The sequence below is a fragment of the Erinaceus europaeus genome, chromosome 9, assembly GCF_950295315.1.
Source record: "Erinaceus europaeus chromosome 9, mEriEur2.1, whole genome shotgun sequence".
In the NCBI taxonomy this organism is placed as follows: domain Eukaryota; kingdom Metazoa; phylum Chordata; class Mammalia; order Eulipotyphla; family Erinaceidae; genus Erinaceus; species Erinaceus europaeus.
In genome coordinates, this window is record NC_080170.1 from 44,543,260 (window position 1) to 44,570,847 (window position 27,588).

General features: G+C 40.2%; 1 protein-coding gene and 1 pseudogene across 4 annotated transcripts in view; one reads left to right on the top strand and one right to left on the bottom strand.

Moving 5' to 3' along the window:
• The window catches only part of CACNA1E (calcium voltage-gated channel subunit alpha1 E), a 558,522-nt gene that overhangs the window by 5,626 nt on the left and 525,308 nt on the right, over window positions 1-27,588 (top strand). For 2 of the 3 annotated variants that reach the window (XM_060197787.1, XM_060197789.1), the window contains exon 1: window positions 10,282-10,655. Coding sequence is in view for 2 of the 3 variants with exons in the window: in XM_060197789.1 (XP_060053772.1) it covers window positions 10,360-10,655 (296 nt within the window). In the remaining variant the exon portion in view is untranslated. Of the gene's footprint in view, window positions 1-10,281; window positions 10,656-27,588 lie in introns of those variants that run through there. The other variant, XM_060197790.1, reaches the window with a different exon arrangement.
• Window positions 2,416-3,614, bottom strand: LOC103115987 (protein LSM12-like; annotated as a pseudogene). The gene has a single exon (XR_009551575.1). The product of XR_009551575.1 is annotated as a protein LSM12-like (transcript).

A 27,588-nucleotide genomic window follows, 5' to 3' on the forward strand; every position in this document is an offset into this window, starting at 1 on the left:
TGTTGTCCACTTGTATATCTTCTTCTTCTTTTTATTTTATTATTATTTTAAAACAATTTTTATTTATGAAAAGGAAACACTGGCAAAAACCATAGGATAAGAGGGGTACAACTCCACACAATTCCCACCACTAGAACTCCATATCCTATCCCTTCCCTTGATAGCTTTCCTATTCTTTATCCCTCTGGGAGTATGGACCTAGGGTCATTATGGGGTGCAGAAGGTGGAAGGTCTGGCTTCTGTAATTGCTTCCTCGGTGGACATGGGCATTGGCAGGTGGATCAACCTTCCCAGTCTCTCTCTTTCCTTAGAGGGACAGGGTTCTGGGGAAGCGAGGTTCAGGACACATTAGTGGGGTTGTCTACCCAGGGAAGTCCGGTTGGCATCATATTAGCATCTGGAACCTGGTGGCTGAAAAAAAAAGAGTTAACATATAGAGCCCCCAAAATTGTTAACTAATCATGAACCTAAAGGCTGGAAAATTTCATATGAAGAGTTGGGGGGAGTCTCCGTTTTATAGATAGTTAGTAGTTCTATTTTAGTTATATTCCAAAGAGCCCATGACTATACTAGTTTTTTTTTTTTCCCCTGAGCCTGACATCTGATATGCAGGTGGATCTAAGTTATTGTCTGGGGAGATGATGTTAAGGTGGAAAAAGGACCAGAAAGCTGGATTTTTAAAAAGCATATCTTCTTTAAAATGTCTATTTAATTAATCCATTGGTTATAAACATCAGATTAACTCTTTTTTTTTGCTCTTGGATGAGTATTTTGCATATTAACTTGTTACCACATATATGATTTGAAAACATTTCTCTTGTTTTGTAAACTGTCTTTTCATTTTGTCAATTATTTCTTTTGGTGTACAGAAGTATTTAGTATGATATGCTGCCATTTATTTGACTTTTGTTGCTTACATCTTTTTTGTTACATCCAAAATTTGTTAAGGCTAATGTGAAGAAGATTTCTCCAAATGTATGCTTTGTTCTAAGAATTTCATAATTTCCAGTATTAAGCTTAAATCTTTAATCCATTTTGAATAATTTCTCCAACATCATCCATTAAAAAGTCTGTCCTTTCTCCATTAAATATTTTTGGCACATTTGCCACATTTTTGCTTATTATATGTGTGAAAGTTTATCTATATATTATCAGTTCTGTTGTATTGGTCTGTGTCTATATTTTCATGTCAATATTCTCTTTCAATGACTATAGGTTTGTAGTTTAGTTTGACATCAGGAAGTGTGGTGTTTCCAGTTTTTGTTCATCCTCCTAGGCTTGATTTGCCTGTTGTGTTTTGTGGCCTAATACAAATTTTAGGATTGCTTTGTGTATTTCTATAAAAAATGTCACTGGACTGCTGATATAGATTGCATTAGATCTAGAGATAACCTTGAGAAGAATGTTTTTTTTAAAACTATGTTACTGTCTACAACCTATAAACATGGGATCTCTTCATATTTATTTTGTGTCTTCTTCAATTTTTTTTTTGATGGTTAAAAAAATTGGGGTTTTATTGTTTTTGCTAAACAATACTAAAAAAATTCATTTTGAAGGCAGGGCTTGAATTATTTAATTTTGATCCATTTATTTAAAAAAAAGGGGGGGAAGAGACCATGGCCAAAAAAAGAAAAAAAAAAAGTAACCCCCTATCCCACCCCTAAAGCTCTAGCCAGTCACATGAGCATCACCCACATCGCATTCATCGAGTGATGACGGCACTCTGCCCCATGACACTGTCTGGGAGGCACAAGGGCAACAAGTGTCAGTCTTAGCTCTCAGCAGGTTATTCGACACTAAACTAGTGGGCTAATGTCCAGAAATTCTTTCCAGGTTTTCTGCTCATTGGCTGAGCACGTACAAACTGTCATAAGCTTGTAGAATTTAGGGTTATGAGGAAGGGGTACAATAGGACTTTGGCAGAAAAGAAACGATAGACCACCCAAGTTTTCTCTTGGGCTAGTGGCTCTGAATAAAGACTTAAAAGAGGTCAGGACAGGTGGACTCCAGGTTTCTTAGGAAAGACAATCATCCCTCAAGAAAGAGCAGAAATGTGCCATGCAAAATAGTTTCCTGCAGAGGGCACAGGAAGAAGGGCAACCAACTCTCCCATCTAGGAAACAGGAGAACTGTGAGGAGATTCTTCTAGTACCATGAAATAAGACAAAAGGCAGAAGGAGAATCCTGAGGTTTTGGCCAAATGTGAGACTGATACACAGTTAAAGGCTAAATGCCATCAGGAACCCTCAAAGCTGAATCCCATCTGCATACACTAGATCTACAAAGTATTGCAGAAGATTCTTGCTATGAACTACATCAAGTTAGTTGCCTGGTTATGGGTGGTGGAGAGGGCCATATTTTCAGAGGGATGAGTGGCCATGATCTAGTAAAAAGAGACCTGCAAGAAGCAGAAAATATTTAAAGAACATTTTAATATATATTTTCATATATATATTTAAAGTTAAGAAAAATAAAACTAATTCAAGCCATGCCCTGAGCAAAAAAAAAAAAAAAAAAAAAGAAAAAAAAAGAAAAAGAAAAGTGAGACCTCTGTCTGTTGCTCTAGTCTCAGTTTTAAGTATCACAGTCAGCTTGTTACTTTTATTTTGAAAAAGATGTAAAAGTTTCTTTCAATCACTCAGAAGGCAAGTGTAGCCACTTATAAAAACAGAATAGCAGGGACAGAGTAGGAAAGGAAAGTCGGAGGTAAAAGGGCAGAGCAGGAAAGGAATTTCAAAAATAAAATTAACAAGGTGACTGTTTCAAAAGGGGGCTGTGAAAAGGACATGGTGGACCAAAGTCTGTTAGTCAAGTAATGATTCAACATTTAAATTATTCTCTTGTTCTTTGTTGTTGTTGGGTGTTTTGTTTGTTCAAGTTTAAGATTTGGAAACGCTGACTCTGTTAACAAGAGTCAACAAGAAACATAGGATCCCTTCCCTCCCCCGGCCTGCCTCCGCTGAAGCCACCACCAGCGCCTCCGTGGCTGGATGCTGTAGAGTCCTCTGTGTATGTGGACTCAGGATGACAGAGCAGCCTCCTTCTGTGGTTGCTGGGCTTGTGAACGCTGCATTATCTTTTGGCTTTCCACGTCTCTAAAATGTTTTTCAACTATTTTTCGTACATGGCTCAGTGCACTCCCCTCTTTGCCTTTACAGTTTTCCACTTGATATGGGGGTGTAATAACAACTTCTTCCATGACTACAATGTTCTTTTCTTGCCATTTACAATCTTTAATGGTCTTGTGAATGGTCTGGAAAAGCTGCTGGCCCTCAAGGGAGACACCGGCGCTGATTGCATAGGCCTGGCTCAGCTTCTCCTCCTTCTCTGTCCGTGCTTTGCTGGCAAGCTTACTAACATTGAGTGAAGCTAGGGGAGGAGGGGTTTCCGTTCGGTCATTAATAATTTCCACTTCTGAAACATACTGTAAATTTATGAGCAAGATGTCTGCATGGTTGGGCTTTCCACTGGAAGAGGGACATTTTAAAGCCAGCATTTTGGACTGGTAGTCGAAGGCTACAACCTCGCCCTGCAGTCGCTGCTCCTGGCACGTCCGGCACGACACCAGCTCCCAACGCTGAAGTACTCGCCCGGAGGAGCCGCCATCTTGGGAGAGCAGCATGTCTTCTTCAATTTATTTTATCGAAGTCAAACTTTTCAGTTTGAGAATTTAATCTCTTTGGTGAAATTCATTCCTAAGTATTTTATTGTTCTTAATTATATGGCAGATGATATTGTTTAATTTCTTTTTCAGATATTTTTGTGTTTAGCTTATAGAAATGCAACTGATTCTTAGAAAATGCAACTGATTCTTAGAAAATTTTAGTGGAGCAAGTTAAATGATATATTCTATGGTCTATTTTTTCATCAAAAAGTAAGATGATGGGCTGGTGAAATAGTATAATGTTTATGCAGAACTTCCATGCCTGAGGCTCTTTAGTCCCAGGTTCAATCCCCAGAACTATCACAAGCCATAGCTGAGCAGTGCTCTGGTCTCTGTCTCTCTATATCTTTCTCTTTATAGCGCTCTTGTTAAAAATAAAAAAGTAAAATGGCAAATACCCTGTGCATTAGAAACATCATCAATTTTTATCCTCTCCCCAATCAAAACTAGGTACCTTTCATATTGTTAATGTAGAATAAGAATACTTATTTTTTAATGAATATTACACATAGCAGATGGTGATAGATTATTTTCTCAGCCTCTCCCTCACCATGGACACCAATCTGTCTCTGTAAGAGTCTCAACAGATTACTCCAGAGAACTTGTCTTCCAGCGTGAACATAACTCCTAAAATGAATTTTAGATATGGGTTCTTACTAGAGATTTAAGAGAAGTTATGAGTCAATTCCTTCTTTTGTTGTCCTTCCAATTGTCTGGATACATTACTGAATGCCTCCTAAACATTTTGCACCTTACAAAATACTTTGAAATGCAGATGGTCTTTTTTATTCTTGGATTCCATATTTAGGACTTTTCTTACTTGCTAAAATTTACTGCCATCCCCAAATCAACACTCGTGTTTTTTTTTCTTTGTTATTTGTAGTCTTTCTTGGACTTGTGAGATACAGGAGAACCTGGGTCTCTTCACCTGCATGCTCCCAGCTGAGGAAGAGCAGGCTTTGTTCTGCTTTTTTGCATCATTTCTCCCATTCATTAAAGTCCTTTTTGTGATATATTTAATGTTATATTTTGACATTTTCTTATTTCTCTTTAAAATTTGCCCCAAGGGTAATTCTGATGCACTGCCTGGTGTGTGATGTGCATTAGGGAAAAAGTTTGTATGTTCACTAAGCTTCCTTCAGACATGAGTTACAGTGCTGTCATCTGCGAGTTCAGTAAATGAACACTGCAAGTAAAGATGTTTTAAATGGAAATACACACAAAACAAGATTAAGTGTTGATTAGCTGATGAAAATGTGGTGCCCAGTTTCTCACAGGAATGTAACCTGCATTTCCTCAAGGAGAAACCCTTCAGCATCCCCGAATTCAGTGTCCACAGTTACTATGTAAAACACGACAGTCAGGAACAATGAGAGACTACATATTTCATGGTGACAGCTTACCTCAGCAGCTGAATGAAACACATAAAAAAATAATACTGAGACTCTGGGGTAGGGAAGAGGGTTCAGGTCCTGGAACATGATGGCAGAGGAGGACCTAAAGGGGGTTGAACTGTTATGTGGAAAACTGAGAAATGTTACGCATGTACAAACTACTGTATCTTACTGTCAACTCTAAAGCATTAATCCCCTCAATAAAGGGAAAAGAAAAACTAATAATGAACAACCTAAACCACAAAAGGGTTACAAACAACATAGTATAGAAAATCCATCCGACCAGATGGCTTCACAAACAAATTCTACAAAACCTCCAGGAAACAGCTAATACCCATACTTCTCAAGCTCTTCCACAAGATCAAAGAAACAAGAACACTCCCTTCCACCTTCTATGAAGCCAACATCACCCTTATACCAAAAGCAGATAGGGACACAACAAAAAAGGAAAACTACAGACCAATATCTCTGATGAAAATAGATGCCAAAATTTTAAAGATTCTGGCCAACCAGATATAGCAGTATATCAGAAAGATTGTTCATCATGACCAAGTGGGATTTATCCCAGGAATGCAAGGCTGGTTCAACATATGTAAGTCAAGCACTGTCATTTACCACATCAATAAAACTAAAACCAAAAACCACATGATTATCTCAATAGATGCAGAGAAAGCCTTTGACAAAATCCAACACCCATTCATGCTCAAAACACTACAGAAAATCCAGACTGAGCTTGCCAAAGAATCAAGTTTGGAAGATGATAGAGTGAGAGAGATTCTTAAATGTCCTGAATATAATTCTGAGAGAGTGTGGGTTTGTTCTCTAGGCCACCAGTTTCTTTTTAAAAACTAACTTTATTGATATTTAATTGCACAAAAAGTATTTCTTTTTCACTAAAGAAAAAAAAAAGCTACTGTTAGAGATTGCACTAGTGTTATGAGATTGTCTCATGCATGTGTGATGCCATGATTGAGTAGCCTCCCTGGGCCAGTTTTTCTTACCATTCATTGAGAGAGAGAGAGAGAGAGAGAGAGAAGACACTATAGCACTGTTGCACCATCAATGGTTCTCTTGTTTTTTATGGTGCTGCCATTTGGTGCTGAGCTTGAACACAGGACCTCACACACAGTAAGGTAGATCTCCTAGCCCCATTGTACCCAATATAAATGTACAGTTTGATGACTATCTTTATTCTGTATAGTCTAATATCATTGTAAATTCTTTAATTTTGTAAGCACTGCTTTGTTAGGTAGAGTATTCTAAAAATGTCTATAAAAATTGGATCAGGTATGGTTCAGAACTCCTGGATTTTTATCGAATTTGTGGTATACTTTGAAAAAGTTTTAACATTATCACCACTTGGATTATTGACTGCATGTCAAATCCATCACTCCCCACAGCTTTTTTTACCTTTATTATTATTATTTTTAATTTTGTTTGTTGATAGAGACAGAAATTGAGATGGAAGAGAGAGATAGAAAGCAAGTGAGCAAAAGAACAAGAGGGACACCTGCAGCACCACTTTACCATTTGTGAAGCTTCCCCCTCTGCAGGCAGGGACTAGGGGCTTAAACCCAGGCCAGTGAATATGGCAACATATATGCTCTAATGGATGTGCCAACAACTGGCCCTGGTATACTTTTTTTAAAAATCAATTATGGAAACCCTCAACTATAATTATGCATTCATCTATGACTCCTTTCTATTCTATATATATATTACAAAACTGTTATTATGTGAATAACATTTAGAGTTATTACATGTGCCTCTTTAATCTTGTTTATATTCTTTGTTCTCATATTAACAAAAAAACCTTCAGAGTTCTTTTGGCTAGTGTTTATAATTTATTAAAAATCATATTAACTTTAGCTTACATTTGACTTTATATTTACTGGTGGTTTCTTCTAGACCCAATATACTTGGACTCTGCTTTTTAAATTCAATCTGACAATATCTGCCATTTAATTGAAATGTTTAGGTCATTTGCATTTAGTGTACATGTAGATAGTGTTGGGTTTAAATCTATTTCTTGGGAGCCGGGCAGTAGCACAGTGGGTTAAGCACATATGGCATAATAAGGATCCTGGTTCCAGGCCCTGGCTCCCCACCTGAAGGGCATTGCTTCAGGCGGTGAATCAGGTCTGCAAGTGTCTTTATCTCCCCCTCTCTGTCTTCCCCTCCTTTCTTCATTTCTCTCTGTCCTATCCAACAACAATGACAGCAACAAAATGTGAAAAATGGCCTCCAGGAGCAGAGTATTTGTAGTACAGGTACCGAGCTCCCGTGATAACCCTGGAGGCAAATGTATATATATCTTCAGAACTGTTTTAATATGTTCTTTATCCTATAATCATCTTTCTCTAGGTTTTTTGGATCAAGCATTTTGTAGTGTTTTGCTTATTTGACATGGTATACCCTTAAATACAACTATTACCACTTAATTAAAAATTTTTAAAATAATGTAATTCTGTGTTTCCCTCTCCTATCACTTGCTATTATTATCATAAATTTATTTTATTCCCACATATTTTAAGTACCATAACATACTGTTGTTGGTTTTTTGAAACAATTATTTTTTAAAAGTTAAAATATGAGAAAAAATTACATTTTTGTTTTCAACTTTCTTCATTTCTTTGGGTAGCTCCAAGTTTCCATCTGGTAATATTTTCTTAGTTTCTGAATAACTTTACTTTTTTTTTTGGATTAGAGATCTTTTGGCAGCTAACTTTCTGAGACTTTATTTGAAAAAAACTTACTTTGATTTCATTTTTAATTTAATTTTGATATATTTACTTGATTTAGAGTTCTAGTTTGACAGCTCCTCCACCTCCAATTTCAGCACTTTCAAAATGCTTTTCTTTTTTACTGAGGGGGTTAATGCTTTACAATGCATTTATTGACATATTCATACAATTTCATTATGTACCAGGCCCCAAAGTTCTTTCACTCTTCTCTCTCCCTCCCCAGAGTCCTTTGCTTTGGTGCAATACAGTATGATGTACAGTTTCAATTTGTTCTCCATCTCCATCCCTACTTGACCCTACTTTATTAAATCCCACTAACAAGTGGGATCATTTGGTAGTTATCTGTATCTTTTTGGCTTATCTCACTCAACATTATGTCCTCAAGTTTCATCCAAGAGGATGCAAAGGAGACAACTTCATCATTTTTAACAGTATATATATATATATATATATATATATATATATATATATATATCACATTTTTCTCTCCAGAGTTATTGCTGGGTCTCAGTGATTGCACTATGAATCCACTTCTCCTGAAGGCTATTTTTTCCCTTTTGTTGCCCTTGTTGTTTATCATTGTTATTATTGCTGTCATTGTTGTTGGATAGGACAGAGATAAATCGAGAGAAGAGGGGAAGACAGAGAGGGGGAGAGAAAGACAGACACCTGCAGACCTGCTTCACTGCTTGTGAAGCGGCCCTCCTGCAGGTGGGGAGCTGGGGGCTTGAACTGGGATCCTTACCCAGGTCCTTGTGCTTTGTTTCATGTGTGCTTAATCCGCAGTGCCACCTCCCAGCCCCCTATATCACTTTTTTTTTTAGCCACTTATCTGATGTTGGACAGCTGGGTTGCTTCCAGGTTCTGGTGATTACAAATTGTGCTGTTATGAAGAGATTTACATAGATCTCTTCTGATAGGTGTTTCTGTTTCCTTTTGGTAAATCCCCAGGAGATGAATTGCTAGGTCATAGGGTAGGTCCATTTCTAGTGTCCTGATAAGTCTTCAGCTTACTTTCCACAGTGTTTGGATCATCAAAATACTTTTCTTTCTTTTTTTTCCTTCCTCCCTTCCTTCTTTCTTTAAATATATTTATTTATTTTCCCTGTTTCGTTGCCCTTGTTGTTTTTCATTGTTGTTGTTGTAGTTTTTTTTAAATATTTATTTATTCCCTTTTATTGCCCTTGTTTTATTGTTGTAGTTATTACTGATGCCATTGTTGTTGGATAGGACAGAGAGAAATGGAGAGGGGAGGGGAAGACTGAGAGGGGGAGAGAAAGATAGACATCTGCAGACCTGCTTCACCGCCTGTGAATGGACTCCCCTGCAGGTGGGGACCTGGGGTCTCGAACTGGGATCCTTATGCCGGTCCTTGTGCTTTGCGCTACCAGTGCTTAACCCGGTGCGCTACCGTCTGATTCCCTGCTGTTGTAGTTATTATTGTTGTTATTGATGTTGTCCTTGTTAGATAGGACAAAGAGAAACAGAGAGAGGAGGGGAAGACAGAGAGGGGGAGATAAAGATAGACACCTGAAGGCCTGCTTCACCACCTGTGAAGGGACTCACGTGCAGGTGGGGAGCCGCTGCTCGAACCAGGATTCTTATGCCGGTCCTTGCGCTTTGAGCCATGAGCTGCGCTACCACCCTACTCCTAAAATGCTTTTCTATTGTCTTGTGACTTGCACTAATAAGAAAGCTGTGGGACTTTCACTTTTGTTAGTCTGTCAGGTGGGCCTTTTGTTCCCACTGTTTCATTCTCTGTTTTAAAAAAGATTTGTGCAATATTAGTGAGAGAGAATAAAAGAGAGAGGATGTGAGGGCGATCTGGCTGTGACATCTGTCACCCCACTTCTTCTTCTAGCGTTTACCCTTCTTCCGTAGCCAGTCAACAGCGTCAGGTTGAGCCTGATCGCCAGGGTTGATTTGGCTGATCTGGCTGGCTAGGCGGGTGTCCCCTTCTCCCACAAAGCTCCATGCCCCTCCCAAAACTGCGCTCTTGGTGGAAGAGGACGGCTTTCCCCAGATAGAGACAGACCTATCTCCACCTTCGCTTGAGGGTATACGAGTAGCTGCGCTCCCCTGCTAGAACCACCAGACAAGCTCTCAAGGTCCATTTTTTAGGAGAATGTAGGGTAACCAAGCTTCCAAGACTCTATAGACACATCCAAATGAGGCGCTGTATGTGGCAGTCTGCCTTTCTTTAGAGAGAGAGAGAGAGAGAAAGATGGATCAGAGTATCATATATGATCCTGATGATCAAACCTGAAGGTTCAGCTTTTGCAAAGCATGTACTCTATTTGCTGAGCTACTTCTCTGGTTCTCTTAAAAGATAGTCTCTTTGTTACTGTTTTTTTGAGAAATTTGTTTATTAGGTGTTCCAGTAAGATTTTTCTTGTGTTTAGCTTTTTTAGATTGTATGCTTAGATTGTTTGATTTACAATTACAATAAATATATAGACATTGGATTTATAATTTTTATAGAATTGGGGGAAGTTAAGTCATGTGTGTTTAAATAAGTTTTGTTTTCCTTTTTCTCCTTTCTGGGGGCTCCAAATACATGTATGTAAGACAACTTGATATTATCCCACAGGATACTGAAGCGCTAGTATTTGGTTTTGGTCTTTTCTTTCTGTGTACTTTAAACTTTACTTTATTTTATTTTATTGCCACTGTAGTTATTGCTAGGACTCAGTACCGACATGATAAGTACACCACTCTGAGGGGTAATTTTTTTCTTTCTTTTTTGTTTTTTGATAGAGATAAATTGAGAAGGAAGGGGGAGATAGATGCTTGGCTTCTGTTGGAGACTCTTCCTGACTTGCAGATGACTGCCTTTTCATTATGTCCTCACAGGTAAGGAATGGTATGGATATATAGATTGATCAACTTTTAGCCTGGCATCTTCCCCTGACAATAATTTCCTGTTTTGATCTAGACATATTTCCTTAATTTAATCAAAGATAAATTCCTGCCTGATTAAAGTTGAAGTTCCTGCTCTGATACATCCAGTATTTTGGAAACCCAATCAACCTTTACTACTTAATGTTGTTAAAGATGTGCTTTAAGCAGTTTCAAAACCAAAGTTCCTGATCTGATCTAACTAGAGTCCCAGAACTCCAACTATAGATGAGCTCCTGCTCTAATCTAATGTTTCCATAACACAAGCAATGATAATGACATGCTTTTTTTTTTCTCGTCAAATGCCCTTATTGTAATCAAAGATATTTTTACTGTTATAATCTAATCAAAGTCTTAAAATCAATCATAGCTCCTTCTCTGATCTAACCAATGTCTTTCAATCCAAAGATAGTCTTCTGCTTTAATTTAATCAAAGTATTCCTTCCCTCAAAGCAAAGAGCTCCATTTCAAGTACCATCACTTTGGGAGGATGTTAATTTTGGTTGGGATAAAATTCAATTCACAGCATACACTCCTCATATTTATCTCTCATGACTCAGTGATTTTCTTTTCAATTTGTATGGAAGCTATTCTTCTAAGATGTGTTTTAGACTCTAAATGACAGAACTCCCACCTTCTACTCTGTTCATGCTACCCAGATGGAGATTATTGCAGGCAAAAGAGAGCCTTTACACTCAGGGTTTTAAATGGGTGGTAGATACAACGCAATGGTGAGTGAAATGTTTGAGAAGGGGAGGGCCACAGACAGCAGGGTCATTTAATAATCACTGTGGTAACCAATCAATGAACTCTTTCAAGATTGGGGTCCCAGAGTTTGTCACTAGTCATTTGTTTAGCTTGCTGTATGCAAATCTTTAGCAATAGAACCTGGACTGAAATGCTGAAATGCATCACTAGTTCATTTATTCACCAGTATATTACTAACGGTTGTGTCAGGTATATTGAAGGAATAACAAATAAAAGATTTTCCATCCTTCTACCTATGTCTCAACTACAGACTCAAGTACTATTTCAGTCTTCTAGGGAAAACAGCACTGTCCCTGACTCTCCTTGGGAAGATGTCAGCATGGAGTTCTCTGACATGAGAATGAAGGCTTTTATGTTTCATGAGGGCTCTTGCCTTCAAGTAGTTTATTAACCACTAGAAATCAAAAATAATAATCCATTGTTTGAGTAGTTGGTTGCTGGCTTTAAAATGAATTCTTTTGCCTTTTTTGGTCAAAAAGAACCAACATACTGTTTTACAAGATTGCCCATATGCTTTAGGGAAAGAAAAAACGTAGTGTAGGATGATATTAGCCAGAGAACACTTGTCAGAGAAAGTTTTTTTTTTTAAGTGTTTTCCTTAAAGATAACATGAATAAGTAGAAGATGTGTTGGTCTACTGGAGTTTCTAGGCAAAGATCATAGCTGTTCAGGCTGACACAGTTGATGTAGAATTTGGACTTTGGGAAATATGATTGGATAAAAGAAGGACCCAGGAGACAGAAATGTTTTCTTGAAAGACCTATGTGCTTATTAATGAGAAGGGGGGGAGAGGAGAACCAGAGCATTATCCTGGCATTTATGATACTGGTTATTGAACTCAAGACCTTCTTTCATTCTTTCTTCCTTCTTTCTTTCTTTCTTTCTTTCTTTCTTTCTTTCTTTCTTTCTTTAATTCTTTCTTTCTTTATTTATTTTTTATTTCCTCCTTCCTTTCTTTCCTTCTTTCTTCTTTTTCTTTCTTTAATTTTTAATTGACAATAATGACTGGCAAGACTATAGAATAAGAGGGGTACAATTTCTACTACCAGAGTTCTCCATTCTATCCCCATACACTGGAAGCTTCCCTAGTCTTTATCCCTCTGGGAGTATGGATCCAGGATCATTGTGGGAGGTCTGGCTTCTTTAATTTCTTTTCCACTGGGCATTGGCAGGTCGATCCATACTCCCAGCATGTTTCTATCTTTCCCTAGTTGGGTGGGCTCTGGAGGGGTGGGGTTCCAGGACACATTGGTGAGGTCATCTGCTCAGGGAAATCAAGTTGGTGTCATGATAGCAACTGCAACTTGGTGGATGAAAAAGCATTAAGTTATAAAGCAGAACAAATTATTTAATAATCAGGAACCTAAAAGTAAGAATAGAGCAGATGAGATTTAGGATCTCCTTTTTGGAAAAAGCTAGTAAGTTTATTATATATTATATTCCAAGGGGCCCATGACTTTATAAATTTTTGCCTGAGCCTGTCAGCTAACATTCAGGTTGGCTAAAGGTATTATCTGGAGAGATAGTGTGAGGGTTGGAAGTAGGACTAAAAAGCTGGATCAAGGAAGAGAGTAGTTCCCCAAATATGAGAAAAGTATATAAATACCACTAACTGTAAACCTCATTGATCTGATCTGGGGCCCATATTCATCAAAGGGGCCTGTGTAACATCTGCATCGCTGTAGGTCTGAGCTCACATTCCATGGCCATAGCAAGGAACATTGTAGGCTGCACTCATTTTAGGACCCGTCCTCCTTGAGTGGCAGAGTGTGTTGACCCAGCCTCCCTTTGGAGAGTGGGGCAATCCCTACCATTGTTGTTCCACACTGAGGGCAAAAGTCCTTATTTCTTCATGTCATGAGCTATCCACTCTATCAACTCGTGGGTTATGAGGTAGATATCTTTAAGGCCACATAGAAGCATATATAGATGTGGCTGGGTGATGGTGCACCTATTAGAATAATACATATGCATAAGAACTCTGGTTAAAACCTCTGCTCTCACCTGCAGGAGGAGAACTTCATGAGTGGTGAAACAATTCTGTAGGTCTCTCTTTATCTTTTTTTTTTGTGCTTTCTTATTTTTTAACTTCTTTGACTGACTAGACTATGGGATAAGAGCAGTACAATTGCATACAGTTCCCACCATTGGAGTGCCATATCCCATCCCTTCCATTGGAAGCTTCCCTATTCTTTATCCCTGTGGGAGTATGCACCAAAAATCTCTATGGGGTGCAGAAGGTGGGAGGGCTGACTTCTGTAATTGCTTCTCTGCTGGATTTTGGCATTGACAGGTCGATCCATAACCCCAGCCTGTCTCTATCTTTCCTAGTGGGGTAGGGCTCTGGGGGAGGTGGGGTTCCAGGACACATTAGTGAGGTCATCTGCCCAAGGAAGTCAGGTTGGCTTCGTGGTAGTATTTTTCAACTTCTGTCTATGTGTGAGATCATTCCATATTCATCTTTCTCTTTCTGACTTATGTTACTTAACATGATTCCTTCAAGCTCCATCCAAGATGGGCTGAAAACAGTGAAATCACAATTTTTAATAGCTGAGTAGTATTCCATTGTGTATATATAGCACAACTTACTTAGCCACTCATCTGTTGTTAGACAGCTGAGTTGCTTTCAAGTTTTGGCTATTACAAATTGCGCTGATATGAACATGGGTATATACAACTCTTTTTGGATGGGTGTGTTTGGTTCCTTAGGATATATCTCCAGAAGAGAAGTTGCAGGTTTATAAGGAAGGTCCACTTCTAGCCATCTGAGATTTCTCTAAACTGCTCTCTATAGGGGTTGGACCAATTTACATTCCCATTAGCAGTGCAGGAGGGTTCCTTTGTCCCCACAACCTCTCCAGCATTTGTTGCTGCTATCTTTTCAGATATATGACATTCTCACAGGAGTGAAGTGGTATCTCATTGTTGTCTTTATTTGCATTTTTCTGACAATAAATGGCTTGGAGCATTTTTACATGTTTGTTGGTTGTTTGGATCTATTATATGGTGAATATTCTGTTCATAGCCTCTCTTCATTTTTGGGTGGGCTCATTTGTTTTTTTTATTGCTGAGTATGATGAGCCCTTTGTATATTTTTTCTATTAACCTCTTGTCTGATGTATGGCATATAAAGATCTTCTCCCATCCTATAAGGGTTCTCTTTGTTTGGATGGTGGTTTCTTTTGCTGTGCAGAAGCTTTTTAATTTGGTGTAGTCCCATTGGTTTATTTTTGCTTTAGTCTTCTGTGTAATTGGATTTGTAAAATTGAAAATGCCTTTAAAATTTGGATGAACAAGAGTTCTGCCAATATTTTTATCTAAGTATTTGGTATTTCTGGTGGGTCTCTCCTTTTCTATTTCCCCTCCCCTATCAATTTCTCTCTTAATCTATCCAATAAATAAATAAATAATAAAATATTTTAAAATAGAAGTATGCAGACTTGTTACAGTTGATGAGAGAGTTGTGAAGTTACTTCTCCTGGAAAAGGATGGCTTCATTATTCTAATTCCACTTTTGAAAAAAAGATAGATATGGAGAGAGACACCACAGGACATAGCCTTCCTCTAGTGCAGTGGGGGCTGGACTTGAAGCTGGGTCACTTGCATTAAAAAACATGTACACTACCCAAGTGAGCTGTTTTGCTGGCCTGGGATCAACATTTTTTGCCCTACGCTTTCTGTTCATTTGTTTTTCCTTCACTTTCATGTGAGTTTATTTTTAAACCCGCTTTTGACACCAATAAGCTCTGAAAATTAGCTTCATGCTTACATTTTACTTTTTTTAAACAAGTAATAAAATAGGTCCTCACCACAAAGAAAACCTGCAATAAAATCACCATTAAGGGGGCTGGGTGCTAGCACATGAAACTCAAGGACCAACATAAGGATCCCGTTTCCAACCCCAGCTCCCCACCTGCAGGAGAGTCGCTTCACAAGCACTGAAGCAGGTCTGCAGGTGTCTGTCTTTCTCTTCCCCTCTCTGTCTTTCCTCCTCTCTCAATTTCTCCGTCCTATCCAACAACAGCAGCAATGGCAGCAGCAACAACAACAAGACCAACAAAATGGGAAAAATGACCGCCAGGAGCAGTGGATTTATGGTGTAGAGACAGAGCCCCAGCGATAACCCTGGAGAAAAAAGAAGAAGAATCACCATTGAGTTAATGTATCAACCTAGTAATTGAGCACCCTCCATCCCTTGCTTGTTTTCCTTTTATTTCTTTTTTTGTCATCACAAAAATAGCCCCTGAAGTGGGGCTTCACCACTCCAGGTGAACTTTTTTTCAGAGAGAAAGACAGGGACGGAGATAGAGAAACAGAGAGAAAGACACCACAGCACTGAAACTTCTTTCAGTGCCGTGGGGGTGGGCCTGGGTCATGCCCATGACAAAGCAGGCAGCTCCGAGTCCTATTTCTTTTCCAGACATTATTCTAGACACTGAGAGGGATGCATGGCTTCAGCACTGTTCATTTAGTCATAGCATATGTTACTTAACAGGACAAGTTCATGCCTTCTGTGTCTTAGAGTCTAGTCATCAAAGGAACTGACATCAATGGCTGGTTGAGTGCAGGTCTCTTCTTTAAAAAAATTTTTTTTTTTACTTATTTAAAAAAGGAGACATTAACAAAACCAAAGGATAAGAGGTGTGCAAATGCACACAATTCCCACCACCAGATCTCTGTAACCCATTTTCTCCCCTGATAGCTTTCCTATTCTTTATCCTTCTGCGAGTATGGACCCAAGGTCATTGTGGGATGCAGAATGTGGAAGGTCTGCTTCCCCGCTGAACATGAATGTCAACTAGTCGATCCATACTCCCAGCTTGCCTCTCTCTTTCCCTAGTAGGTTGGGGCTCTGGGGAAGTGGAGCTCTGTTGTATGCTTTACATTGGGTTCTAGTTCTCCCCCACCAAGAGAATTAGATCAGTCCAGTTAAATTTCGCGGGCCCACTTGGCCCCGCCCCGGAGGAACCCCGCCTGAGTTCCTGAGTTCCTGAGTTCGAGAGGAAGAGAGAGAGGGCCAGAGGGTTCCTGAGTGGAGAGTTTCAGAGTTACAGAGTAAGAGAGAGTTCCACAGTGGAAGAGTTTCAGAGGGTTCCCCAGTAAGAGAGTTCCAGAGTTCTAGAGTGAGAGAGTTCGAGGGTTCCTGAGTTCGAGAGTAAAAGAAAGAGTGCTTGCGCCGCCACAAAGAGACAGCAGAGTTCTGTTTGGTGATTAGTTTGTCTTAGTTTATGAATCGTTGTTCCTGAATAAAGAAATACAGCTGCCCTGCCCAGCTGTTGTCTCCGCGTCTCTGTTACCCACCGTGAATCTAGACCCGCCCGGCAAGAGCCTCCGAAATTTTAACAACAGAGCTCCAGGACACATTGGTAGGGTTGTCTGTCCAGGGAAGTCTGGTTGGCATCATGCTGACATTTGGAACCTGATGGCTGAAAAGAGAGTTAACATACAAAGCCAAACAAATTGTTGAACAATCACGAACCTAAAGGCTGGAATAGTGCAGATGAAGTGTTGGGGGGTACTCACTGCAGACTATTGTCTATTTTTGCTTTCAGGTATATATTTTACCCTAGTTTATGGATACGTATGGACATATGCTCTCATGGGACCTAGTCTATATCTAGGTTTTGGGACTTTGTTAGGAAGTGAACCTCCTGGAATGGAATTAGAGAATGCTATGAAAGGAAAGGTCTCACCCGACTAATGAAGCTGAAGGGTTGTCATTCAACACCTGAAGTCTCTGGACACAGTCTGAAGTGAAGCATGCTGAGGTGGCGCTCGGTTCGTTGATTAGTTTGGAATCGGCGGATGCAATATTATTTAGTATGAATTGAGAGAAGCATGCAGGAAAGTGCGCCCCACCGTAAGGTTCCAGGACTGGGGGAAATATTGACTCTGTAGCGGAAATGTGAGGTTCCTACTGTCTTAAGATTCAAGAAGACAGTAGATAGTTATTGTTATAATCACATTATTTGGTAATTGGGTTAACTTTGAAAAATCCTTTTGTTAGGATTTGTTGTATAATACCCAACATCACCATAATTGATGGCCTTTGACATTATAACTGTGCCACTGATTGCTTCTGTTCTCCCTAGTTTAGGCTTTTGAGAGAGTCAACATATCAAAGACTCAGCCTACGTATTAAAAAGTTTGAGACATAAAATCAATTTTTCCCCTTCTCATATTAATTAAATAGTGATTTATATGACTACAAATTAATAGGAGTGTACATAAACACCATCCCCCCCACCAAAAGACTGTGTCCCATCCCACCCACCCACCCCAACCCCCCAGCCACCCTGGGAAGCCGAATATCCACCCTCACCCTCTCCCCAGGGTTTTTACTTTGGTGCCCTACTCCAGATTAAATCAAATCCTGCTTTGACTTTTCCTGTCTGTTCTTCTTTCTCAACTTCTGTTGATGAGTGGGATCATCCCATACTCATCTTTATCTTTCTGACTTAGCTTACTTAACATAATTCCTTCTAGCTCTGTCCAAGATGGGTCATAGAAGGTGGGTTCATTGTTCTTAACAGCTGCATAGTATTGCATTGTGTATATATACCACAGCTTTCTCAGCTATTCATCTGTTGTTGGGCACCTGGGTTGCTTCCAGGTTTTAGCTATTACTAATTTTGCTGCTATGAACACAGGTGTACAAATACCTTTTTGGCTGGGTGTTATGGAGTCCTTGCGGTATATCCCCAGGAGAGGAATTACTGGGTCATATGGAAGGTCCATGTCTAGCCTTGTGAGAGTTCTCCAGACTGCTCTCCACAGAGGCTGGACCAGTTTACATTCCCACTAGCAGTGCAGAAGGATTCCTCTGTCCCCACAGCCTCTCCAGCACTTGTTGCTGCTGTCCTTTTTGTTGTATGCCATTCTCCCAGGGGTGAGGTGGTATCTCAATGTTGTCTTTGCGGGTCTCTTCTCCCTCTCCTATATTGGAGGGCATTTTCTCCTCAGGGCCTCTTCTAGAGTTTTCTGGTGGATTTAGACACACTGGAAGCAGGGACTCAGAGTGGGATCAGGGACAGCACTGGGGTCCTAGGATACTGCTGAAGCCTTTATTCTCATGTCACAAAACTCCATGTTGACATTTTCCCATCCATGAAGAGTTATTGGTTAAGAACAGTTTTTCTTTCTCTAGATTATTAAAATAGTATTTAAATTTATAATTGCAATGTAAGTAGAAAGGATAGAAAGAGCTTGACATGCCATTTTTCCTACTTAGTTTTGGAAGATAATGCCCAGCTGTGTGAGGGAGGCATAATAAATAAAAATTGATTATTTTATCAGGTTGTTAGAGGCATTTGAAACTAAAGTCTTTTTATCTACAGGAAACACACGCCATGTCATGTGATCAGAGTTTAGAGTTTAATATAGTGTTCAATTGTATTCATCAAAGTACCTATGTAGATATCTTAGTATCAAAGTATCAGTAATGAAGACTTTTTAATGGCTAGTTCAGATCTAGAGCATTTTATTCATTTATAGGATTCAGGTTTTTAAGAGATGCAGTCAATTTTCTCTCTTGACAGATAAAGAAAGGGGGCCGGGCAGTGGCACACCTAGTTAAGTGCATACTTTACCATGTTCAAGGGCCTGGGTCTGAATCCTCACTCTCTTCCTTCAGGGAGTGGAGAAGCTTCATAAGCAGTGAAGCAAGTACTGCAGGTGTCTCTCTCTCTCACTCTATTCTCCCTCACCAATTTCTCTATTTCCTATCAAATAAAGGGGAAGAAGGGAGAAAAATGGCCACCAAAGAGTGGTAGATTTGTTATGCAGGCACTGAACAAAAGCAATAGCTCTGATGGCAATTAAAAAAAAGAGATAAAGCATGTGAAACAATAAAAGGATTTAAAACAGAGGGATATCTAGAGTGCTTGGCAGGGGTGTCCTATATGTTATTCTTGCAGAAGGAAGGACTTAACTGCACTAGAGACCAGCTCTCCAACAGACCGTTTTGTGGAATAGAAATTAGAGATGATCTGGGTGTCCTCAAGGGATGGAATTAGAAACTACTCAGTAAGTATCAGATAAGGCCATGCAAGATCTAGCCCCAACCCTCATTCTAAGATGGACTAGTTTATTCACTGAGGGATCAAGTTTGCCACCTTTAGATAGATATGAGGAACAGCTAGACAAAAGATATGTAGCAATGGGCCTGGGGTTGTCAGATTGATTCTATATCAACGATGAATTCTATCTTATCTCAGTGCTCTCTAAATGGCAGAGCAAATGGAAACTAAGGGGACCTTATATGAGCAACTGAAAAAGGGGACTGCCTGAGCCTTAGTTATTTTATTTATTTATTTTAATTTCTTTACATTTGTTGCCCTTGTTTATCATCGTCTTTATTATTGTTGTTGTTATTGCTGTCGTTGTTGTTGGGTAGGACAGAAAGAAATGGAGAGAGGAGGGGAAGACGGAGGGGAGAGAAAGATAGACACCTGCAGACTTGCTTCACTGTGAAGTGAACCCCCTGCAGGTGAGAGCTGGGGGCTCGAACTGAGATCCTTACGCTGGTCCTTGTGCTTTGTGCCACGTGTGTTTAACCTGCTGTGCCACCACCCAGCTCCCCTGAGCCCTAGTTCTAAGTTATATTTCAGTCACTCTTACAGAAAAGGTTGAGGGAGGAAGAAAAAAAAATCTAAGAGAGAAAACACCTTCTGTTTCTCTTAGGAAACATTTGAACCAGCACCACCAGCTTTATGCAGCCAACGCATTGGAGGGTTGGGGCGAGGAAGGCCCCTGTACTATGGCCCCTGTCTTTGCCATGTTTTCCACAGCTAGACACTTAGTCTCTCTCCATCTGGAGGTAGTTAGGTCCTGGGTGGAGAGTGAAGTGAGTGCAAGTTTGTTACCCATAAAAAGAGAATCTAGACTAGCTCTGAAGTCATCTTTTGACATTTTCCTGCACCTGGATAGTCTCAGTCATTCTTCCTCTTGGACTTGTGGGTATTTTCTTGCTCTCTGCCCTGTAGAAGTCTCACTGACTGAGACTGTAGGGGGGTCTCACTGAGCTTCTGTTCACTTACCATCTGTGCATTCTCTTTCACTGCCTCTGAAGTTCCCTCACATCTCCAAGACTTTGCAAGCATTTTGTGGTGAGGCAGGGCTTATACTTTTTTTTAAGGAGAAATTATAACCTTTTAATTAATTAACTTACTAGAGAGAGGGAGATACACACACACACACACACACAGACACACACACACACACACACACACACACACACACACACACACACACACGGAATGAGAATGAGAACCAGAGCACTACTCTGGCATATGCAATGTCAGGGATGGTTCTTGGGAGCTCATGCTTGCAAGTCAGGCACTCTACTAGCTGTGCTGCCTCTTGGGCTTATACTTCTCTGTGTCCATACCAACCCAATGTTCTACATAATGCAGGTGCTTATTCAAGTCTTAAGACTGCCAATCTGTCAAAGTTGGTCTTGTTGTCTAATAGCGTTGGTATTGACTAGTTTTGTTGTGGGGTTTTTGTGGACTCTTCATTATAACTGTGAAGGATTGCACACTGCTGTCATTTGAAGATTCTTGTTTTGAGGATGGATGTTGAACACCTTAGTGTTTCTCCTGGTGATCTGGAGGCCACCATGAGGCAGGCTTGATCTTGCTTGATACAGTGAGTCTGGGGGATTCTGCTGCAGATGACACGAGTCTGTCTACCACACCTTCCTCATGATCTCTTACTGTCCCTAAGAGAACCCTGAGGACATTTTTCAAGAAGCTAAACATGTCCATTAAATTCCTAAGTGTCCCAATGGAAGAGAAACCTAGAGGAGGGCATCTAAGGTCTTGACTTTCTGTGGGTTCCACACCTCATTTTTTTGACCCCTTTGTTGTCCCAAAGGACAAGCATCCTGTAGCCCCCTCCACTTAAAAGAGAGGCTTTTTAAGCACAACCAGTCCATCTCAGAGTGAGGTTGTTTTCACTGCCTGGCTGCAAGTTCATGTCTCCAGAAACCAAGGCAACCACCTTTGAAAGGCTGAACATGTACCAAATAATAGAATCCGAAACCATGTTGTTGTATTTTAAAAATAACAAAACTTGGCAGGTAATGGGAGCACACCATGATTTAATTGCTTTGGGTATTAATTAAAAACAGAACAGGCTTTCAGGGAAAGACTTTTGTGATTGTAGGAGTGTTTGAACATTATCTTTCTCTGTGTATGTATGTATAGAGAGGTATACACCCATCGTATAACCATGAAAACTAAAGAAGATGAAGAAGTATGACAAATGCTTTTTACTGCCCAAAGATGCTGATCTGGAATAATGTCCAGGGAAATATGGGGAATCAGTGCTTGAGTCTTCCAGGGATCAACCTTAATATTTATTATTCATTTTTAAAATCAAAACAATTTTTAAAAGCTTTCTAAAATTATACTTTTGGGGGGCTGGGTGGTGGCACACCTGACTGAATGCACACACCATTATGCACAAGGACTGGGGTTTGAGCCCCTGCTCCCCACTTGCAGGGATTACACATCAGGAGTGGTGAAGCAGGGCTGCAGATCTTTATTTTTCTCTCTCCCTTGCTGTGTCTCCCTCCCCTCTAAATTTCTCTCTATTCTTGAGGTGGCAGGCGCAGAGAAGTCAGAGCCAAGCTACTGCAGCCCTGATAAACTGAGTAGAGGGGTTGGGGGTGGTGGAAACAAAAGAAACCTGCAAAGTTTGGAAGTTTTCATCCTAATAGCTAAGATCTACTTCTGTGAAACCATCTGCAGCTGCTCACAAGCAGCTAACCCCCGTGTCTGCTAACCGCAGATACAAACCTGTGTTAAGCCCTGTCTGGGGCTCAGGTTTTCTGGAAGCAATCCCGATCTGGCCCCACTAGTGTAAATAAACCCATTCCTTATTCTCTCAAGTGTCTCTTGGTCTCGCTGCTTGTCCTGAGCAATCTGGGCAGTACAGGTTACATCTGTTTAAAAATATTTTTATTTATTATTGGATAGAGAAAAAGACAAATTGAGGGAGGAGGGGGAGATAAAGAGGGATAAAGAAAGACAGAAACCTGCAGCCTTGCTTCATCACTTGCAAAGCTTTCCCCCTGCAGGGGGGGACCAAGGGCTTGGATTGTAATGTGAGCACTTAACCAGTTGTACCACCGTCTGGCCCTGCCCATATTACATCTTAATGAGTAAAATAGAAAAAAGAAAAAGGATGAGCATATTAAATAACCAAACAGAACTGGATTCAGAATCTTTTACTACTACCATCCATACTTTTTGTAACATGTGCGCTCAACCAGATGTGCCACCACTGGGCCCCCCATCCATACTTTTTGAAAGCAACAAAATGTCAAGAAAATGAACAGCTCATCTTTTTTCTAAAAAAAAAAAAAAAGTCACTAAGAGTGGTAGGATTGTAGTTCCAGCATCAGCCCTAGCAATAACTCTGGTAGCAAAATAATAATAATAAAAAAACAATTCATATTTTATTTTAGTAATTTAGTTTTGGATAGAGGTAGAGAGAAATTGAGAGGGGAGAAGGAGGGAGGGAGGGAGAGAGAGAAAGAGAAAGAGAGAGAGCTGCATCACTGCTTCATCACTTGTGATGCTTCCCATCTTGTGGGTGGGGACTGGGGGCTTGAACTCAGGTTCTTGAGCATGGTAGCATGTGCATTCCACTGGGTGTGCCATCATCCAGCCCCTTAATTTTTTTTTTTTTGATTCTGATTGAGAAAGACCAGAGTTCCACTCCACCACCATTTCTGGCATTCTCTCTCCATCTCCCCCACCCTCACCTCTGGTTTTGTTTTCATGTTGTGCCATGAGTCAAATGCAGGACTTCTTTCATGCAAAACACGTTTATCTGATGAGCCACCTTCCCAGCCCAGTTTTCCCATTTTCCCCTTCTTGAATCATCTTGTTGCCTTACTACCTTCCCTTATACCCCCCAAATTGTTTCCTCCTTGATACTTGCAATAGCAAACAGGAGACCTCATCTCCCCTCATCCTTTGATAAGTTTTCTGACAACTAAACTAGAACTTGGGGCAAATTGAGCCTGTCCTCAGTCTTTCCTAGTGTTTACTTGCTCACTGAAATTGTTCTTCTATTGGAAACAGAGGTTTTATGGCAAAAAGTAAGATAATTTTGATGAAATCGCCCCATGTTCTTTTTTTTTTTTTTTGCCTTCAGGGTCATTGCACTACAAATCCACCTCTCCTGGCAGCTATTTTTTTTCTCTTTTTCCCCCCTTCTTCTATTTTATTTGATAGGAGAGAGACGAATTGAAAGGGGAGAGGGAGACACACGGGGAGAGAGAAAGATAGACACCTGCAGACTTGTCTCCACTGCAGATAGGGAATGGGGAGTGGAACCCTGGTCCTTATGCGGTTCCTAGAGCATAGTACTATGTGTGCTTAACTGGGTGCACCACTTCCCAGCCCTCCAAAATATATTTTTTTAAGTCACTGGAGCTTCACTGCTACAGGCTGACTTTTTTCAGATAGAGGTAGAGATGGGGGTGGAGGGGAGGGGAGAGATATCATAGTACCTACCAAAGGTTTGTTCAATGTAGTGGGGGCCAGGCTTGAGCTGAGACCACTCACATTGCAAAAAAGCTAACTGAACTATTTTACTAGTCCGAAATGTGTTTAATTTTTATTAGTGATTTAATCATGGTTTACAAGATTATTAGGATTATAGAGTTGGGAGTCGGGCAGTAGCACAGCGGGTTAAGTACACGTGGAGCAAAGTGCAAGGAATGGTATAAGGATCCCAGTTCGAGCCCCTGGCTCCCCACCTGCAGGGGAGTCGCTTCACAGGTGGTGAAGGAGGTCTGCAGGTGTCTATCTTTCTCTCCCCCTCTGTTTTCCTCTCCTCTTTCCATTTCTTTCTGTCCTAGTCAACAACAATGACATTAATAACTACAACAATAAAACAACAGGGACAACAAAAGGGAATAAATTAATATTTTAAAAAAAGATTACAGAGTTGTTGTTTCACAGTGTACATACCACCAAAGTTCTGTGCCAGCCCACCCAAGAATAAACACCGTAATTTTCAGAAGGTCTTATAGTTTGGATTTCTCCTCCTTCTTTTGCAAGTCCATGTGTTCCTTTTCTCTATGTTCCACATATGAGTGAAACCATCCAATAGGTTTTTTTTTTCTCCATCCCTTTCTTCCTTTTTTACCATCCATCCATCCCTCTATCCTGCTTTCCTTCCTTCCTTCCTTCCTTCCTTCATAAAATCACCTCTGGTTCCATAAATTTTGTCCCAAAGGACATAATATCTTATTTTTTAAATTGAAGGGAATTATTGCAGTGATTATATGTCCGTAACTTCTTTATCCAGTCATCCATTGATGTTCATCTAGGTTGTTTCCAGTTCTTGGCTATTATGAATAATGCAGCTATGAACACTCTTCAAATTAGTGTTTGAGTGTCCTTTGGATATAGGCTTAGGAGTGGTACTGCAGAGTCACTAAGTTTTTCCATTTTTGTTGAAGGAGACTCCATACTGTTCTCTATAGGAACTGCATCAGCTTGTATTTCCTGATAAAAATATATGTTTTATTGTCCTTACTTGTCTCTCTTGGGAGTGCTTAGAAGTCTGCTTCATTTTTTTTGTTATCTAGATGAGAGGAAATTTTAAAAAGTGTCTCATGCTGTTTCTAGCTAGATGTGACACTGAGGAAGTAATTTCTCAAATTTAAGATGAAAAGATGAGTTGGATTATCTGGGAAGGTTTCTTTGGCTGTATGGTCTGTGTTTCTGCTCCAGTTTAACATTCTCCTGCCATGTTGCATGCCTCTGGGCAGCCTTAGTGTAGAGCAGAGAAGGAATAACTACATTTCAGGCAACAGGGTGCTGAGCCTGAGCAAGAGAGCTATGTTTTGCCAAGCCTGGTGAAACAACCCTGCAGCACTGAACAGATGAGATGTTGCAACATTAAATTTCCCTAGGACAGTGCTCTGAGCATTTTAGAGCAAAGAAACACTGTATATCAAATACATAACAAATTCCTCTGTCATTCTAATTCATATGCACTATGAAGGCAATAATAAGACCTTACTGGTTAAAATTTTGAATGCATATTTTTTTATACCCTTTTGCCTTTGGGGTTGCTCAGGCTGCATGGTAATGGATTTGCTACAAGGAGCAAGAGACATCAAATATGGTCTCAGATGTGGGGAATAGGGCCTTCAGCAGATAGAACCAGAGGTCTCAGGTTCATTAGGTTCAATTCCTGGCACTGTAAATGGCCAGAATGTTGCTCTGGTTCCATATTCTCTCTCTCTCTATCTCTCTCTCTCCCTCTGTCTCTTTCTCTGTCTATCCCTCTGTCTCTGTCTCTCTCTGTCTCTCTGAGACACAAGATTTCATATCCTGTTTATAAAAGAAGACTTTAATATTAGAAAAAAATCTGGATTTATAGGTTGCAGATGGAATGAGCCCTTTTCCTTTCTGACATCTTGAGTTGTCTGATGGGCTCAGTATCCACCTCAGTAATGAAAGGTGCCACGGACCACCACAGCGGATGAGCAGCAGGAGAGTCAGGGGTTTCGGAAGGTGACCTCCCCGGTGGGTCAGGAGTCAGCGCGAGGGAGAACAGATAGACACCACACTCTATTGGAGGGTGAATCTGGACTCATTTTAATAGTGAAACTGCATTAGCTTTTATACTTTTTCAGGTTACATTCAGGTTGCCTAAACAACTAGCTCATAAGGAAGTAGCAATAAGTATTATAGTCTTGTGGCTTTGGCATGCTACATGTTACTCCCCTATTACTGTAAAGAATGGTACAATACTTAATATCGCCCTGTTCTCAGGGGAGGTCATACTTAGAATTGCTTTTAACTTTTGCTGAGGGCTCTTTCTACCATTAATCTTCTACGGGGGGGTCTACGGATCTTTGCTTAGTCGTGGACCACTGCTCATCTAGATCTGGTAAAGTTTAACTATTAATCTTTCTTTGTTTCAATACGTCAACTTATACCTGGGAGGCCTCAATCTCTGCATTCTTTCTTTGAGGGGCAGGTCATAACATGACTTCTTTTGTCCGTCTATGCTGACCCACCTTCCCCACTTTCATAATGTAACTTTCAAATATGCCCCTGTGTAAGGGAGAGGGGGTGCTTCTGACTCTCCATTCCCACCAGGCACTGCCAAAGTGTTATTAATCAATTGTGACAGTATAATTATTTGTGACAATAACGGGGGGAGAATGCCATTCTCATCCTTTCTTCCCAGCTTCCTTGAAGTCTGAATGCAGGTCCAGAGGAGATGACCATGTCAGGATCCCTGTCGAACTTGACAGGGCACCGCAGAAAGGAGCTGGATTGGCCACAGGGGACATCACCAGTAACGCCACAACTGGACATATTCTGTGTGGAGAAATGAGCGCAGATCCTCCTGCATGGTCAATATTACATTTCCATTTTTAAAATTATTTTAGAGAGAGAGAGAAAAGAGGAAGAGACAGACAAAGAGGAGAGACATCATAATACTACTCCACTATCCATGGAGCACCTATGTGATGCCAGGCCTCAAACCCTTGAGCATGGTCTTGAGCACAGTAAGGTGTATGCTCTACTGGATAATTTATCTTTAGGTCCCAACACCGTTGTTTCAAATTAGACACAAAAAGTACTGAGAAGCTTATTTACAGTTATGAAACTCTTAAGTGGATGAATCTAACTACCTTGCTTGGATCATGCATTTCTTTGCTTCTCCTTTACTTGTGGGACTCCTTTCAGTAATTCTTGTGAGGCGATGATGGCAAATTCCTTTAGCTTTTCAATATTTGAGAAGACATTTATTGTCCCTCACATTTGAAGGATAATTTTTCATGGTACAAGATTTATGGCTGAAATTCCCTCTCTTTTAGTACTTTGAATATGTCATTCCACTCCCTCCTTGCCTCTAGGGTTTGTGAAGAAAAGTCTGATGAGAGCCTAATAACTCTACCTTTGTGTGTAATTTCTTTGCTTTCCCTAGGAGCCTAATTTTTTTTCCCTTGTAATTGAGTTTTGATAGTTTTATACTGATGTGCCTTGGTGTTGGTTGTTTTGCATTCATGTACCTGAGTGTACTCTCTGCCTTTTGGATAAATATGTTCTGAGGATGGCCTAAGTGAGGAAAA